The 20310-nt window shown below is 34.9% G+C and overlaps 1 protein-coding gene across 1 annotated transcript in view; it reads right to left on the bottom strand.

The window, feature by feature from the left end:
- Positions 1-508: 508 nt before the first annotated feature.
- MS3_00007778 (uncharacterized protein) overlaps positions 509-20310 on the bottom strand; it is a gene marked incomplete at both ends in the record, with an annotated part of 76064 nt that continues 56262 nt past the window's right edge. The window contains 6 exons of the mRNA XM_035729863.2: positions 509-580; positions 672-873; positions 11271-11464; positions 14635-14904; positions 15885-16091; positions 18892-19073. Of these exons, the coding sequence (XP_035585348.2) occupies positions 509-580; positions 672-873; positions 11271-11464; positions 14635-14904; positions 15885-16091; positions 18892-19073 (1127 nt within the window). The remainder of the gene's footprint in view (positions 581-671; positions 874-11270; positions 11465-14634; positions 14905-15884; positions 16092-18891; positions 19074-20310) is intronic.

The following is a 20310-nucleotide window of genomic DNA, read 5'->3' as shown; positions in this document are numbered from 1 at the left end:
TATACTCATTATAAATATTTCTAGAGGATTCGCTACATTTATCAAAATGATGCACACTTGACACAGATTGTGTGATTTTCTCAAATACTTTTAATTTAGGACTGTTTTTAATTTGATTGGAAATTTCAAATTTGACTAAGTAGTGTTTCTACTAAATTTTTGGCAAATCATATAGTGATTTATCGTTTTATTTTAAGATGCTGATGCTTTCAAACATGTAACTAAACCGTTAGAGCAAATGGCCGCCTGCTTGAACATATGGGCTACATGTTCCTGCCATCTAAATATTTCAACAAGTTATCTAATTTTCTTTTGTTTATATACATCATTATGGCTATTAATCGCATAACCCCTTCAGGTTCGTTTCTGAAAAGTGCGCAACCTTTCGGTGTACAGGTTATAAAAGACCTAATTAGAGATATTGGGGTTGCTGGCAATATGCAGCGAAAATAATGTACATTATTTAGATGTCGATTAACTGGACTGCTAACTTCTAATTGGCGATCACTCAATATTTATCGTCAGGATCTACCAAGAAGTAAGAAACAAATAGTTGTTGGAATAATTTTTGCTGAGAATTCTATATTGTACCAAAAATATAACATTGAATAAAGCTAATCATAATAATTGACAGCGAACGTAAAATCGAAGTATATTTTTGAATAGCTTACCAATTGCGGAGGTGATACGGCAGCAATCGGTGCGAAGTTAACCTGACTAGTTGCTGTATATCCTCCAGTTATAACATCTAATATAACTTTGAATTTTGTTGTACCGACGATTTTAACCGAATACTTGATGACTAGTATATTGTCATATTTATAAGGAGTGGGAACAACATATACAGAGGGAAGTTCGATTATACCAGTGTTGCTTTTAAAGAAAAATGAAAATAATAAATTAGTAATGTTTATGAAAATTAATTGTAGCAATTCATATATATTTCATTAGAATAAACATTCTGTAATAATTTCAACCCAACAGTTGGGTGGCTTCTGTAACTGTAAAATAATTTCGTTAGGTCAGCTCCATATTCATAATACGTAATGAAAAGACTAATGTAACAATTGAAGGCAGTGATCAAGTTATCAGAATAGTATTATTTACCTTCAGTTCGACTTCACAAATAAGTACATTGACGTGATATTCAACGTATATAAATGCATACATTTTTCACCTTCATGGCAAGTCCAGGTAGATCATGACTCCTTAAGGACACATACCTAGTTGGAACATTATAACTAGTTTATCAAAAGTGAAATACACATCAAACCAGGGTCGCCGCGCACATACCTTTGTCTAAGTCTTTCCTATAATTTACAGACAATCTAGAGTTCATAAGTATTAGTTTGAGCTTTCTATGTAACTGCTTTGGTCAAAGATGAGAGTTCTTGTTAGCTGAAGAACACGGCATCCGCTGAAAGAACATACATTGTAGGACTGTTCATAATGTTTCACCAAGTATTCAATGTTAGGTTATAGTGACTCACGTGTAATTGAGTTTAGTTCAGTCAAGGTCTTTTGTTGACCTATTTAATGGACAAAGTCATCCATGATATAACAACTTGTTGTATTATCTTTATTATTATGCTTGTATGAAATACATATGCTTGAACATTGTTTAGCGCCTACGCATGTATTCATTCTGCTAGCTTCATTATTAACTGCTTAATCTATTCGCTGACTCATCCATTTTCCTATACATATATATATGTGTACATTTGCATGCATTCACTACTTCCACTACTACTACTACTACAACTACTTGCTACTGCTACAATCGTAGTTCGCTTGCTCATTCATTTGGCCTCTCTGCTGTCTGGTCCGAATTATCTACTAAATAAACTGTAGTAGCTGCTTCTATTTGCCTTCTGATTTCAAATATCGTTGAAGATTATACGATAACGGTTCGAGGGTGAATAATTAACGAAGCACAGCCACTACAGAATTGGTAATCCCGACGTGGGAACGGGAAGCGAATCTTGACGAAATAATCAAATTACAAAAATTCGACTACCTCCATCTCAATTTGGATTATAAAATGAACTATAATTACAACTGTGGATTTATATTATTATTTTAATTACACTTACATTATTTCGCAAACATTAAACGTGACAATTATAATCATAATAAATAACAATTATTCATAAACAATTGATATATTGGTGCAATTTAGTAAGTCTGTTCCATTTTATAAATTGTGCCATTATTTTTATTATCATTGTTTTCACCCGTCTATTTTTCCTTGTGATTGTTAAAGTATTTTCGTGTGCTACTTAATTTTTTATAAACATGTCTTATGAAAACACAGTTTCAAGCGTACAGCAAGCCTCGTCCGTGAGGTCTCTTAACCTCCCTGCCCCTTCTTTTAAAATCGCAGACCCAAAACTTTGGTTTATAAGACTTGAAAATTATTTTCTCGCTAACCGCATTCTTTTGCAAAAGGATAAGTTCGGCCTGACAAGCACACTACTCCCAGACGAAGTAGCTGACAGCGTTCGAGAGGCACTAGCAAAACCAGACACAGAAAAACCATACGACGTGCTAAAAGAGGCTGTAATTAAAACTCTCTCTCAGTGACCAACAAGCCGTCGAACAACTTCTTAACCAAGTACAAATTGGAGATAGAACCCCATCACAACTAAAAAATTATATGAAAAGTTTACTTGGCGATAGACACATTGACAATAATCTCTTTTATCAACTGTGGCTCCGCCGACTCCCTGCAAATATACAGCAGATCCTAGCTGTGGGAGATACGGATGCTGATTTAGACAATATAGCAAAGATAGCCGATAGAATATACGAAAGAAGCAAGCAAGCAAGCCCTCCACTACACAATGTGACGGTAGACGATAGACTTGATACTCTACAGAAGGAAATAAATGTTTTGTGCCGAAAACTCTCAGAGTTAACGCAGAGAGAAAAGCCACGAAGGTCATCGCGAGATCGTTCGCGTGAAAGGACCCGGTCAACTTCTAGACGACGCACAACTCCCGCGATATGTTGGTATCATCAAATGTTCGGCTACAGGGCCAGAAAGTGCCTACAACCTTGTAGATTTAACAGGGCTGGTAACCGATACCCACGAGTATCAACGGCAACGGCATCAACACACATAATGCCTGAAAACAGTCGCCTCTTTTATATACAAGACCGGACCACTGGCGCACAATTCTTAGTTGACACTGGAGCGGAAATTAGCGTAGTACCTCCATTTAACGAGGAAAGAAAAACATTAACCCGTCGTTAGTGCTAAGAGCAGCAAATAAATCAGATATTAAGACATATGGTAAACGGAAATTGTCCCTAGATTTTGGACGTGGCGCTTCATACCGTTGGAACTTTGTCATAGCAGACGTATCGATGCCCATAATAGGCATAGATTTCTTATGTAACTTTGACCTGCTAGTAGACTCTAGACGACACAGACTTATAAACGGCAGTCAAACCACTTCGATAAGAGGAATACTTACGGAAGCCGTTTCAATGAACCTTGTGATAGATAAAAGTTGTGGTGATCCATATAAATTGTTGCTAAGGGAGTTCCCTGAACTCGTAAAAGTAACATACAATAAAGCGGATCTCAAACATTCTATTCAGCATCACATCGTAACGAATGGTCCACCAATCAATGCAAGACCAAGAAGGTTAGATCCTAAAAGACTAGCCATCGCAAAACAGGAATTCGACAAGCTAAACGAAGTGGCAGACGCGCTATCTAGAACGATGGTCAACGCTCTCGTCCAGTCCGAAATCGATTATCACAAGTTAGCAGCATTACAAAATATCGACGTCGAGTTAAACAGACTAAAGTCTACCAACACAACCTCGTTAGTTCTCAAAGAAACTCCATTGGAAGAAGTAAGCATCACCTGCGATATTTCTACAGGTCAACCAAGACCATTTATTCCAAAGCCGCTAAGGCGAAACATTTTCGAAGCCATGCACAATATTTCGCATCCCGGAATAAAGGCCACCATCAAACTAATCAGCGAACGTTTTGTATGGCCAAGTATGAATCGGGATATTCGTAATTGGACGCAAGCGTGTATAAAATGCCAGAGAGTTAAGATACATCGCCACACCAGTTCCGCAGTAGGTCATTTCCGTCATCCCGATAACAGATTCGAGCACGTACATATCGATATTATAGGACCACTGCCGGTTTCGAATGGTTTCAGTTACATTTTCACTTGCATTGATAGATTCACACGATGGCCTGTAGCTGTGCCCATAAAAGATATTACAGCCGAAACTATCGCAAAAACCCTAGTAGAGCATTGGATTTCCCATTATGGTGTACCTACTAATATCACAACCGATAGAGGAGCTCAATTCGAGAGCCGCCTCTTCCAACAACTCACAGAGCTACTCGGAATCAAACGAATTCGCACAACATCCTACCATCCGATGTCGAATGGTATGGTAGAGAGATTGCATCGGCAACTTAAAGCTTCTCTTACAGCTGTCATCAGCAATAACGATTGGGCCAGCAAGCTACCGTTAGTCATGTTGAGCTTAAGATCAACAATCAAACAAGATATAGAATGCTGCCCAGCAGAATTGGTTTATGGAACCACACTACGTCTGCCAGGAGAGTTTTTCACTGCAGGTAAAAGCGATCCAACTGATATAGCGGACTATGTACAGCGTCTTAAGCAGCATATGAGTAGTCTAAGGATAACGCTTCCGAGACAACATCAACGCCGTGTGTACATACCCAAACAACTAAGTGACAGTACCCATGTGTTTATCAGAAGGGATAATGTGCAACGTCCCTTACAACCAACCTACGATGGTCCATTTAAGGTGATTAAACGAGACGACAAAACTATCACGGTAGAAAAAGCTGGAAAAACAGATGTAATTAGCATCGACCGAGTCAAACCAGCTTTCATCGAAGCCTACGATCAGCCAGTACATACAGATACTGCGAAAACCGTTGAATCATCGAAGCGTCAGTTCCAATCATCAACGACATCGACAAACACAAGCAAAGAGAATCCAGTAACGACAAGGTCTGGCCGAAGAGTAAGATGGCCCCAACATTATGTCGCTACAATCTTCTATTAATAATTTTCTACTATTTAAAATATTAATTATAACTTCCACTTCATTGTACACACATGCATTACTAATTTCATGTTATACTCTATAAAACTCAACATATCTTATGTACCCCTACACTTACACGTATAATTTTTATTTAAAATGTAAAGCAATACCGCATTCCTTCTATTTATTGCTATTATTTTTTAAAACCTCACGGACGGGCGCAAACCAAATGTACAGCACACACTAACTTCATCTTAATTTTGTACAAACCATTTTTTTTTTCAAACGACTGTAACTACCCTACTCAGTTTACTATTTTTTTTGTGCAAACACAGACATTTTTCCATATATCTTTGTTTGCAGGGGAGCTATTATAGTGACTCACGTGTAATTGAGTTTAGTTCAGTCAAGGTCTTTTGTTGACCTATTTAATGGACAAAGTCATCCATGATATAACAACTTGTTGTATTATCTTTATTATTATGCTTGTATGAAATACATATGCTTGAACATTGTTTAGCGCCTACGCATGTATTCATTCTGCTAGCTTCATTATTAACTGCTTAATCTATTCGCTGACTCATCCATTTTCCTATACATATATATATGTGTACATTTGCATGCATTCACTACTTCCACTACTACTACTACTACAACTACTTGCTACTGCTACAATCGTAGTTCGCTTGCTCATTCATTTTGCCTCTCTGCTGTCTGGTCCGAATTATCTACTAAATAAACTGTAGTAGCTGCTTCTATTTGCCTTCTGATTTCAAATATCGTTGAAGATTATACGATAACGGTTCGAGGGTGAATAATTAACGAAGCACAGCCACTACAGAATTGGTAATCCCGACGTGGGAACGGGAAGCGAATCTTGACGAAATAATCAAATTACAAAAATTCGACTACCTCCATCTCAATTTGGATTATAAAATGAACTATAATTACAACTGTGGATTTATATTATTATTTTAATTACACTTACATTATTTCGCAAACATTAAACGTGACAATTATAATCATAATAAATAACAATTATTCATAAACAATTGATATATTGGTGCAATTTAGTAAGTCTGTTCCATTTTATAAATTGTGCCATTATTTTTATTATCATTGTTTTCACCCGTCTATTTTTCCTTGTGATTGTTAAAGTATTTTCGTGTGCTACTTAATTTTTATAAACATGTCTTATGAAAACACAGTTTCAAGCGTACAGCAAGCCTCGTCCGTGAGGTCTCTTAACCTCCCTGCCCCTTCTTGTAAAATCGCAGACCCAAAACTTTGGTTTATAAGACTTGAAAATTATTTTCTCGCTAACCGCATTCTTTTGCAAAAGGATAAGTTCGGCCTGACAAGCACACTACTCCCAGACGAAGTAGCTGACAGCGTTCGAGAGGCACTAGCAAAACCAGACACAGAAAAACCATACGACGTGCTAAAAGAGGCTGTAATTAAAACTCTCTCTCAGTGACCAACAAGCCGTCGAACAACTTCTTAACCAAGTACAAATTGGAGATAGAACCCCATCACAACTAAAAAATTATATGAAAAGTTTACTTGGCGATAGACACATTGACAATAATCTCTTTTATCAACTGTGGCTCCGCCGACTCCCTGCAAATATACAGCAGATCCTAGCTGTGGGAGATACGGATGCTGATTTAGACAATATAGCAAAGATAGCCGATAGAATATACGAAAGAAGCAAGCAAGCAAGCCCTCCACTACACAATGTGACGGTAGACGATAGACTTGATACTCTACAGAAGGAAATAAATGTTTTGTGCCGAAAACTCTCAGAGTTAACGCAGAGAGAAAAGCCACGAAGGTCATCGCGAGATCGTTCGCGTGAAAGGACCCGGTCAACTTCTAGACGACGCACAACTCCCGCGATATGTTGGTATCATCAAATGTTCGGCTACAGGGCCAGAAAGTGCCTACAACCTTGTAGATTTAACAGGGCTGGTAACCGATACCCACGAGTATCAACGGCAACGGCATCAACACACATAATGCCTGAAAACAGTCGCCTCTTTTATATACAAGACCGGACCACTGGCGCACAATTCTTAGTTGACACTGGAGCGGAAATTAGCGTAGTACCTCCATTTAACGAGGAAAGAAAAAACATTAACCCGTCGTTAGTGCTAAGAGCAGCAAATAAATCAGATATTAAGACATATGGTAAACGGAAATTGTCCCTAGATTTTGGACGTGGCGCTTCATACCGTTGGAACTTTGTCATAGCAGACGTATCGATGCCCATAATAGGCATAGATTTCTTATGTAACTTTGACCTGCTAGTAGACTCTAGACGACACAGACTTATAAACGGCAGTCAAACCACTTCGATAAGAGGAATACTTACGGAAGCCGTTTCAATGAACCTTGTGATAGATAAAAGTTGTGGTGATCCATATAAATTGTTGCTAAGGGAGTTCCCTGAACTCGTAAAAGTAACATACAATAAAGCGGATCTCAAACATTCTATTCAGCATCACATCGTAACGAATGGTCCACCAATCAATGCAAGACCAAGAAGGTTAGATCCTAAAAGACTAGCCATCGCAAAACAGGAATTCGACAAGCTAAACGAAGTGGCAGACGCGCTATCTAGAACGATGGTCAACGCTCTCGTCCAGTCCGAAATCGATTATCACAAGTTAGCAGCATTACAAAATATCGACGTCGAGTTAAACAGACTAAAGTCTACCAACACAACCTCGTTAGTTCTCAAAGAAACTCCATTGGAAGAAGTAAGCATCACCTGCGATATTTCTACAGGTCAACCAAGACCATTTATTCCAAAGCCGCTAAGGCGAAACATTTTCGAAGCCATGCACAATATTTCGCATCCCGGAATAAAGGCCACCATCAAACTAATCAGCGAACGTTTTGTATGGCCAAGTATGAATCGGGATATTCGTAATTGGACGCAAGCGTGTATAAAATGCCAGAGAGTTAAGATACATCGCCACACCAGTTCCGCAGTAGGTCATTTCCGTCATCCCGATAACAGATTCGAGCACGTACATATCGATATTATAGGACCACTGCCGGTTTCGAATGGTTTCAGTTACATTTTCACTTGCATTGATAGATTCACACGATGGCCTGTAGCTGTGCCCATAAAAGATATTACAGCCGAAACTATCGCAAAAACCCTAGTAGAGCATTGGATTTCCCATTATGGTGTACCTACTAATATCACAACCGATAGAGGAGCTCAATTCGAGAGCCGCCTCTTCCAACAACTCACAGAGCTACTCGGAATCAAACGAATTCGCACAACATCCTACCATCCGATGTCGAATGGTATGGTAGAGAGATTGCATCGGCAACTTAAAGCTTCTCTTACAGCTGTCATCAGCAATAACGATTGGGCCAGCAAGCTACCGTTAGTCATGTTGAGCTTAAGATCAACAATCAAACAAGATATAGAATGCTGCCCAGCAGAATTGGTTTATGGAACCACACTACGTCTGCCAGGAGAGTTTTTCACTGCAGGTAAAAGCGATCCAACTGATATAGCGGACTATGTACAGCGTCTTAAGCAGCATATGAGTAGTCTAAGGATAACGCTTCCGAGACAACATCAACGCCGTGTGTACATACCCAAACAACTAAGTGACAGTACCCATGTGTTTATCAGAAGGGATAATGTGCAACGTCCCTTACAACCAACCTACGATGGTCCATTTAAGGTGATTAAACGAGACGACAAAACTATCACGGTAGAAAAAGCTGGAAAAACAGATGTAATTAGCATCGACCGAGTCAAACCAGCTTTCATCGAAGCCTACGATCAGCCAGTACATACAGATACTGCGAAAACCGTTGAATCATCGAAGCGTCAGTTCCAATCATCAACGACATCGACAAACACAAGCAAAGAGAATCCAGTAACGACAAGGTCTGGCCGAAGAGTAAGATGGCCCCAACATTATGTCGCTACAATCTTCTATTAATAATTTTCTACTATTTAAAATATTAATTATAACTTCCACTTCATTGTACACACATGCATTACTAATTTCATGTTATACTCTATAAAACTCAACATATCTTATGTACCCCTACACTTACACGTATAATTTTTATTTAAAATGTAAAGCAATACCGCATTCCTTCTATTTATTGCTATTATTTTTTAAAACCTCACGGACGGGCGCAAACCAAATGTACAGCACACACTAACTTCATCTTAATTTTGTACAAACCATTTTTTTTTCAAACGACTGTAACTACCCTACTCAGTTTACTATTTTTTTTGTGCAAACACAGACATTTTTCCATATATCTTTGTTTGCAGGGGGAGCTATTATAGTGACTCACGTGTAATTGAGTTTAGTTCAGTCAAGGTCTTTTGTTGACCTATTTAATGGACAAAGTCATCCATGATATAACAACTTGTTGTATTATCTTTATTATTATGCTTGTATGAAATACATATGCTTGAACATTGTTTAGCGCCTACGCATGTATTCATTCTGCTAGCTTCATTATTAACTGCTTAATCTATTCGCTGACTCATCCATTTTCCTATACATATATATATGTGTACATTTGCATGCATTCACTACTTCCACTACTACTACTACTACAACTACTTGCTACTGCTACAATCGTAGTTCGCTTGCTCATTCATTTTGCCTCTCTGCTGTCTGGTCCGAATTATCTACTAAATAAACTGTAGTAGCTGCTTCTATTTGCCTTCTGATTTCAAATATCGTTGAAGATTATACGATAACGGTTCGAGGGTGAATAATTAACGAAGCACAGCCACTACAAGGTGTTATAAATCTTAAAGAGTGCTTCAAATTATATTAAAGTAATATTTCATAGAAAGCAAACGTCATTTATTTGTTAACATAATTCAACAAAATATAGTCTCAGGGAATATCTAATGATGAAAACTCTTATAAAAAAGAAAATCAAAAATTCAGAATGAGTTGTTAAAATAAAGCTGATCTAAAAAGTTTATTCATTACTTTATATGCAGAAGTTTATCAAACTGTATTATAACAATTTTACTAATGCTGTTCCTAAGAGCACGAAAACTTTCAGAAATTATCAGTGATAGAATAAACTGGAAATTTTCACCATATTATCAATAAGCTGTTGATAAACATTAAATATCCAAGGCAACCATTTGGTCATTACAATTTAATTTCAGTTGAATTACATGTTGAAGATATAATCACTTAATAAGTGTATTTTAATACTAAAAATCACTCCATTTTATATACTTTCAGTAGTAAATTTACGATTGTATGATATAATGAGTTAGTCGGGTTTGCATTTCATCGTAATATCATTCTAGAATACGGCAGATAATCCCGTAGAAATTATTTTCGGAAATTTAAATGAATGAAATTGAACCAATTTTAACATACCGTTTTCAGTTAATTGTGAAAACGGAATCCAGTCCATAAACGTCAGCAGTAAATAAGAACTAACTCATTATAGTATTCCTTTAAAATAAATTCGATTATAAGATAAATCCTTTTGCTTAGTCTAATTTATTCTTCCTACCATATATCGTCCTCTTAAAAAATGACTTCATCAAATCTTTGCTTCATGTCAAATATCAGTCGGTTAATATGTTGAAAAAATATTTTGTAAACTAAAAAAACTATTATTTAGTTGATAGCCATCAGCTTGACTTTAGACTTGTAGCAAAATAACCGGGACTTCTTTTTGATGTATTATCTACTCTATACCAGATTCTCCAAGGGATTCATTTTGACATTTTTACCACTTTCTCACTTGAGAGTTAAAATACTAAAATGTAAATGTATGACGTCCGCGTATTCAAATAAAACCGCTGAAATTTTGGCGATAGTATTCAATATTTATAAAGGATATACAGTCATTATCTGAGAGATCTTTAGGTAAGACACAATCTTTATATGAACTGGTTGATTACTAATATTATTGTATTGGTACTTACATCTATTTACTTCACAGTGTAATACGCGCAGGAAAACATTGAAATAATCCACAAACAGTACACCATTTATTAATAGCATGGAATACGATAACTTAGTGTTTCATCAACTTTATTTCCTACGAATACTTGACGAAATGGTTTTCTTATTTGTTAAATGTTATAAACATTTTATATGTTAACACAAGAACAGTATAAAACTTGCTTTGTAATTGACATATTTGAAGCTCTGGGGATTACAGTGATCAGTGACCTTCCAATAGAAATAAATGTTATTTCAGTTAATGCTGTTCCGGAACCTACAATGCTAAGTAAAATCTTGACGGGACTATAGATCACTTGTTCAACCCAAGAAATTTCAGCAAATAGAATTCCGTTATATGCGTCCATAGGTTCACTTAGAGCAGGTTCGGTTTTGTAAAGGTTCACGTTGGGTGAATTATTTGCCTGGAAGAAAAATAAATAGTTATTCGTATGATAAAAATTTATGATAGTTTTCTAAGACATCGTTTTTTCTACAATAGGATAGCTGAATAGTGAGACAGATGTTGTTTGCCTTTACTTATATTTCAGTAAACTTTTTAGGGAAGTGATTAGTATAAAAGCTCAAATGAGATGATAATTTAAATGTTCAGCAGAAAAGTTCGTAGTTGGGAGTGGTGTGCATAATTAAACTTATAGTAAATTAATAGTCAACAGATTGAAGAGATTTCCCTTCAATAAAATGATCTTTAAACTCGAAATGCTTTCAAATAGCACCTCAGAGACTTTTTCATTTATCCTGATATGTGTGGGTTGTGAAAATATGATTTTCTCTAACCTAGTTACCCAGAAAATTAAGTGCCTCACTGAAAAATCTGGATTTCCATCCTGAGGCTGGTTACTTATTGAGCCGTGAATAGTGACTAATTAGGTGTTTCGTAGATACTTGTTCATTTCAATTGCTTTCACTGAAGGTTGAAATTAATCATGGAAACAAAAAGAAAGAAAGGAATATGCCCTAGATGTTTGTGAAGATTTGAATCAAATATCTAAATCCCATTTGATTCTTCCTAATTATGATATTTTCTTACCTGAAAACTACTGAAAAGCTTATTTCTCATGAATAGTGAGTTATATTAACTATTGGTAAGTTAAATTTGGTAATATGGACTCAATATCTGATCTGACGCTTATGTAATAAGAAACCTGTAAAAGTACATAAATTTTCTATATCATAGATTCCTTCGTTTACGACCAAAAACTCACTTTCTGTGAACTTTCCTTTTTCACACTTGCATTCAACGTACCAAGGTTTAGTTAATATCGATAAATGGTAGTATAATTCGCACAATGTTTCATTTCATTTTGAGCTACTTATGGTTTTATAGATAATTATATGTTGGATAATAGTTATATCAAATCATGTTTAATTTACTATTACAAAATGATTACTAGTCAACTAAGACATCATACCTCTGGGTCCTTTAAATATATGGGTTCAATCCCAGTGATTCTATGTATATTAAATCTGATTACTCAACTGATTTTATATATTGGGCCAGGTTTGTCTCGAATGAATAGAGGGAAAGCAGAAGACAAAGTAGGGTGATACAAACTTGTCATGTTTCAGGAAAATTAAAACAATTATTCTCTAGTAAACCATTAGCTATATTTTCTGTCATTTCGGTTATTTTATTTCTACGGATTCTGTTGATTTCTTTTTAACCAATATATTTTGTCAGAATAAATAATGTATCTGAAGATACGGAAACAAATTGGTTTTTGACTTTTTATCCCAATTCTTTTTCTCACTATACTTAAACACTAATATTTTCAAGACTATGAGCTTTACCATCCTTTAGGCATACTCTCTCTAAAGCCATGCTTGAAACCTTTAAAGTACTTGCTAAAGATGATTTAACTATGAGGTAAAAACTTTTAAAACTATTTATAGACGGTTTTATTTATATATTGATTGTATTTTGATTTTATTATTTTCTTGTTATTCAAGTTCTAAGCTTTCATTTGAAGTATAATTTGTTGCTATAGCATCTTCCATTCATAAACTAGAACCAATTATTTTTGCACCAAGTATTCCATTTTCTCATCATTAATGCTGTTGCTCCATGTTAATACAGTCACCCGAATTGGTCTGTTGTGTGGTTTGTCATAGCATACAAATAAATACACGTCCGAAATATAATAATGATCTTGGACTGGCGAAGACTGGTCTTGTGTTCTTCCTTTTCGTCTGGAGCTAGTTAGTATTGGGCTAACCGTCAGGCATAAAGTATCATTCTCTCAAGTCCTTGATGTGCATTGGTTGCTTACGGTCGTCTACGCGTATGGCTTGACTGTGGGACGTAACAAAAATATGCTGGAAAAAATCTAACCATCTTGTGGTACTTTAGAAAAAGACAAATTGGAAATGAAAAATGTCGCATTTTGTGAAGTTTTCCTGTCTACACACGTAAAATAAGCTGCACAATATTTTGGCCTTAACAGTATTTTTTTTACCAAGAACGTAAAGTTGAAGATATGTTTATGTTCTCAAAATACAGTCCAAGTTCTCATAGTGGAAACTTTAAAGACACTGCAATCACATCAGCAATGAATCAGACTGACGACTTTTCAAAATTAGTTCAACAGTAATAGCTTTAATTGAGATCGTGGATTAACCAATTTTAGACCACCACTGAAAACCTGAAAGCGCTGGACAACCATTTCGTCACTGTATGGGACTCAGCAGTTCGTATCCGTGATCACGCACACAGGATCCGAACACAGGACCTTCGATTTTACGCACGAATACTTATCCTCTAGACCATTGAGCTGGCGTCCAATGGTGTTAATATCTAACTTCAACCAATAAACGGAATTTTGCGGCCATTTCGATTGTCTCCGGTAGGTAACTGCCTCACACCCGACATGGATTAGCTTTCCAGTGCTTCCAGGTTTTCATTGGTAGTCTAACATTGATGGAATCATGATCTAAATGAAAAAACTTAACAAACCCCACTAATAATAGCTTTGAGTTTAATCCCACACATAAAGTGGATTTGAAGCTCATATTATAAATACTCTCAATTCTTCACAAATTATGTGCATTGTTTAGTACTTATGTAACATAAATACAGCGTGAACATTCATTCCATTGATTTTAATACTTCAAACCGAAATATAATTACTGTCGATGATGTTTTACTAAGCATACATTTAAAAAATAATAAAAGAAATAATTTTGAATCCGTTAATATGACGGAAAATCACTTAAAATGGTATATAATAAGATAATAGGCTTTTATTTCTGAAGCGATTACTTACAATAACTATGGCAGATCTATACATTAGGTTTTTCATAGAATACTAATAAGAATGTTAATTTCACTTCCTGAAATTAGAATAGTTTCAAGTGGACAGATCAGATATGATGTTTACCAAACACTTTGATGTACATACTCATTCCCGACAAACTAAATTGTTTTTCATTTTTCTAAGTAAATATGCTTTAAAAAGTTCTGTCCAGAAGAAACTTGTAATGCAACGTCTGTTATGTAATTTATTTATGAAATCAAATTTTTTGAATATAGAGATTGAAAATTAATCCACAGCTTAAGTTAATTTTAAAATCTTACTGTAATCGGTAAAATTGGCTCATCGACAACAGAAAATACAATTGATTGTTGTTGTTGTTGAGGTGTACCCGTAATAAAAACTCGTGCATTAATTTGAGTTTCACTGATTGTTGGAAAAGCTTTATCTATGGATGGTCTTACAATTATTTTGAAATTCACATAATACTCTGTATTATTTGCTGATGGATTTTCCAATACTCCAAGATTTATTACCGCCATTCTTCGAAGCATTGTTAGCTTTTGAGTCATATATTCCGTATACAATCTCATCTATCAGATTAAAAAAAACAAAATCATTAACGTGGATATAAACATTTAAACAACATATAACCCAGTGCATAGTGAAAGTTGAGAAGAACTTTTGTATCCTAAACAAAGATTATGGAAATGAAATTTATTTCATTTACTAGTCACCATAAATATCAAACATCCTGATAAATAAGAAAATGAACATTTACGATTAAACTAAGAATATCCAAAATTAAATTACATCATACATAACTGACTGATTTCAATTCACATTTTCTTCATTACCATTAATCTATTTTCATGAGTTCTAATCACTATTTCAATGTTCCGGAACTTTCTCTCTCAAACTCTATATATTCGAGACAAAATTTTATGACCTCATTAACTCTATCGGAATCTTCGCTACACCATGATACATTTATTCATCCTTAATCACTTTCTTATGTATGAATACGTCAATATCTGTAACAATGTTGAATTTCAAACATTTTAGGTTGTAAGCAGCTGATGAGAACCTAACAAAATAAAACGAATTCATATTATTCTGCGCCAATCTTCGTTCTTGCTCTGTTTAAAATATTCAAAAGGTCGGTACCGGTCACTAAGTTTGTTAATAAATTTATCTCATTTTCTCTTGTCCACAGTGGTAATTAAGATGTCAATCGTTTCCTGATTTCTCCGATAACATGAATCACTAATATTTTTACTTATGATTGTTATAGAAATCATACTGAAAAGTTGTAAATTATTCTTAAGGTTATGTTCCAAATTTAAACATTAAAACTGGTGTTATTCTGAATTCGCGAAATATTTCAGTTCAATCGTCATCTAAGACCATAAATCTACTAACTGTCATTGTCTCGTCACTAAGTATATTTTCGTCGCTGTATTTTAGACTAGTGACCAAATAATATCACTTAATCGAAATCTAGACTTGGATTACAGAATATTTCTCCTATAAATAGTTTACTCTGTAAAGTATTTTAATGTTAGTAACTTACCCCTGTTATTCTGTTTGTGATCCCTTTTCCAACTTCTGTGATGGTAGAATAACAGAATTCACCCAAAGAAACGTTATCAAAGCCTACTTCTACAGCATAAATCTGTTTTGATGAAGGAGGAAGTCTAAGACTGAAAAAAACTTCAGCGAATGTTTCAACTTTAGCTGGATTTGAAATTCCTGAAAAGTTGAAAGTAGGATTTGAAGCCTAGGGACATAATAATGAATCGAAGAGTAGAATTATTGGATTAAGATTCATTTTTTAATAATTTTATTGAAGTAACTGGTTATAACACTGTCATAAACCTGATTTTTATACAGAGCACACACTTTTGGTACACTTTTTACCACACAATGAAATTTACTGTGGGATAATACTTTAGCAATGGGCTTGTGAGTGGTTACATTAATTACAACGACAAATTCAATTAAAATTGACTTTATGAGTAAATGAATGCTTTTAATTAAATTAGAATTCGTAAACACTTATTTACAGATTTATGTGTGGTTTTAGAAAGATTTTGTCGCTCATGTCACTGTTCTCATTAGTCAAAGTGTAGTTAGTTTTTCAGGTAGGAGAAAATTTATTTGAATTCATCATACACTAACTTGAATAATAATAGTTTCAATATTTACACTTACCCTATCGTTATATTTTTCCTTTTATCAATTCTGACAGAGTCAATAAGTTTAAGAATGATATGGTTGGTCATTGTTATTTTAGAATAGGTATAAAAAGTCAGTAATTTGTGGAAGATTTGTATTATTCTTAACCTTGAACTGTGGTTATTGTGTAATCATGGATTTAAATTTTAGTTCGAACATGATCACGATTTCTGAAACCTAATTCATAAGTACACTGTTCCCCATAAAATTTCTCTAGCTGGTTGAAATAAAGAACGAACATGAGGAATTCGACAGGATAACCTAATTTCATTCCACGATAAGTGATTTTCATTTACATCAGAATCAATAACTACATGTAAAGCTTATTCGTTGGAAAACACGAAGGATACCCAGGTATTATCTTCATAGAAGGGGATAAGTTAATGAGTTTTTAGGGTTATTTAGTTCAAAGATTCGGAAATATGTGAACAGTATTTATCTTTTTCAAAGCGGTATATGTATACAGGACTACATATTATGGGAAATATTATCACAGTTATGAATGTGGTTATTTGGCATATGAGAATAATTCGTGTATTAGGAAACAGGCCCATAACATCTCCTGGTTTCGTTGTATTAAGCGTAAGGGACTTTTAAGACACTTCGATTCGCAAGCAAATGCATCCGCAGCATTTCTTATTCATGAGGCAAACAAATATCTTCTGAGTCAAATCTATCACGCAAATTTATCTGTTTGAATTTATATTATTCAAAGAATTATAATGAACTGAGAAGTCATCTAGTTTCTCTAGGACCGTCATATGAATATCAATCGAATAAAGAAAATAATTTGCGATATATTTTAAGTACCGACTTCAATCCAACCAATTTCCCAAAACGTCTCTTGAAAGGGTGTTTGTTTGGATGGGATAAAAATACAGTTGTGTACCAAATCACGACACTCGAAGTAAATTTAATGGCAATACTTGTTTGTGTTGTTCTTATTCGACGTGAAAGTTCCTTAATGATAGCAAGATATCGATGGTTCTTAAAATAGAGAACGAACAACCGAAACATCATTGTAATGAAAATCACTAAAGTGCTATAGTAGGAGTACCCACAGAAGTGTATCTGAATCTATATCGGTTATTATATTGTGTTTATATTGAACGGAACATTACTGAAAAAACATGTTACTCAAAGCATTTTCTATAAATTAAATTGTAGATGTGACTAAAGGTTTTGAATGTGTTTTACAATTTGTTGTACTCTGAAAACGTCCACAGGTAAGGAAAAGCTTTTTAGTTAAGCCAATGTGCCTTACAACTAATATACCTAATTACCTATGACAAACTTTAATGGCATTATTCTATATATGTGGTCTTAAGAGATGAAAATTACTATGATTTAAAATCCAATAAAAAGTGATTGAAATCCACTGAACTGAACTGATCAAATTTTACCAATAAATGATTTACTAACGACTAATTGGTTTTTTAGTAAACAAAATGTACGCATACGAATACATTAGCGAAAAATTCTGATAATCATTATTTTTGTAATATTAAGCTAACAGACTAGTGCTACTCTAGAAATGAGTTAGCTTAACATCGTTGGGTCCTGTAAATTTTATATCTAAACATAATGCTCATCACCGTACGCCAGTAGTTGAACGAGTTAGCATAGTACTAAGAAAAGTTTAAATATCATAATTTCACCATTTTGCACATCATAATTCACTTTTACATAGGGATCAGAACAGGAAATGTTATTCCTTTTCATTGTAAGAATTGTAATCTGTGGCAGTTGATAGGATATTCATGAAATCAGTGTTGAAGTTATTGACTGTAGTTTCCGTTAACACTATATTCAATATTGTCTGCTTTGTTTTTAAATGATTTTCTAAGAATTTAGGCTAAAAAATGTTTACTCCATGATGAAAAAAATGTTTTGGCCGAAATTTGGAACACCAACCAAGATAAATGTCTGTATAAACTGGTCCTCTTAGACATAAATCCTGAAGATCACTACACAGCTTCCTTTTGATATGTCATATTTCTAGCAGATTGCTACATTCGTTAAATTAATATAAATACTCCTGTAAAATCCCGATAATTTATATTTCCATTTTCTATATTGGTCGCTTTTCATTCCTAATTCTGTTGATTATCCAGCTTTTAACTGAAACTAGTATAACAAGATACAGATAATTTAAAGAACGAACTTGACTTTTCTGCTTATGTTCATCATGTATCTAATGTTCAACATATTACTTGATATCTCACAGAATCACTTAAAGAATAACTCCATCAAAATCGTCCACCTGAGCTACAAATCCTCTCCACCATCTCAATAACTGTACATATCTACCAATTAATTAAGTACAGTAATAACACGCTTACATTTATAAAGCTTCTATAATTAGCTATAATAGGTATTTGAAGCTCACGAATAATTACATCAGCTTGAGAATAACGGAATCGAAATCCAACTATTGCTCTCGTTGATGGGTATGTTACAGCTTGTATATATGCATTTAATTTCACTGAGCGGTTTGATTTAGTCAGATATGTCGCTCTAGCATCTAAAATGAAAAAAAAACAGATTTTTTATGAACTGTAATGTTTCCGTAATACAGTTGAGTACATTTATGTTAAAAAAATAATTTTAAATTTGAAAACATTTGTAGAGAAAATTTACCTTCTTTTTGATTCTCAGTGATTATTTCCTTTAAAATGCTTCTTCACCTATTGAGCTAGCTATAAACGATATAATATAGCTCATAATATGCCTACATGCTTAATTACGCTTGTTACTTCTCGTGGAGGAGCATAGGCCACCCACCAGCACTCTCCATTGCTCTTTATCCTGGACAATACTTTCCAGTTGCTATTCATCCTTCTCATGTCTGTATCCGATTCCCGACGTAGTGCGTTTTCCGACCTTCCTCTTTTCCATTTCCATTCAGGATTCCAAGTTAGTACTTCCCTTATGATGCAGTTTGATGACTTCTACAATGCATGTTCAATCCATTTCCTACTGTAGTGAACAAGAACACCAGTGGGGACAATGGGATATATTTGACACAAGATTACAGAACTTGTTAATAAAATCTAACAACCATATAGTAAATGCTCAATTTGCAAAATGACCATCAATTGTCCCAAAATGGCCCAGACTTCATTGATCTTGTGTTTTCATACAAATTGCATTCTGTTTCCATTCTTTACAGTCCGATTCTCTTGTCTTTCTGCTACCAGACATTCTGTTCCTGACTTACATCATATACTATTTATGTCAATATAAATACACACACCACACTACGCCTCTTCAGCGGGAACCTAGTTTGTCCTCTCCCATAGAAGGCTGCTGCTGATGGTATCCGGCAACGGATCTTGCGTATACAATTGTTTATAAATACTTGTACCTTCTTGATGATGATTGTGGTAGTTCTCCACGTTTTAGCTCTGTACAATAGCACTGTCTTCGTGTTCGTATTGAAGACTCTCGATTTGATGTTGTTTGACAGTTGAGTTACATATGTTCTTCAACTGTAAGAATGCTGTCCTTGCTTTGAAAATCCTCGCCCCTACATCTGCAGCAGCTCATTGTTTTTCATCGATGATGCTTTCCAGGTACGGGAAAGATTTCACAGGTTTTCCATCAAGAGTGGTTGGGTTAGTGTTCTCCGTGTTGCATTTGAGGATCTCACCTTTTTCTTTGTGTATGTTGAGTCCTACTGATTCAGAAGTTGCTGTTACACTAGTTGTCTTCATACGCATTGGTTTGCGTGTGGGATAGAAGAGCTAGGTCATATGTGA

The sequence above is a fragment of the Schistosoma haematobium genome, chromosome 4 (genome assembly GCF_000699445.3).
Source record: "Schistosoma haematobium chromosome 4, whole genome shotgun sequence".
Lineage (NCBI taxonomy): Eukaryota > Metazoa > Platyhelminthes > Trematoda > Strigeidida > Schistosomatidae > Schistosoma > Schistosoma haematobium.
The sequence above is the reverse complement of the archived record's forward strand: the minus strand, read 5'-3'. Positions and strand labels throughout refer to the sequence as shown.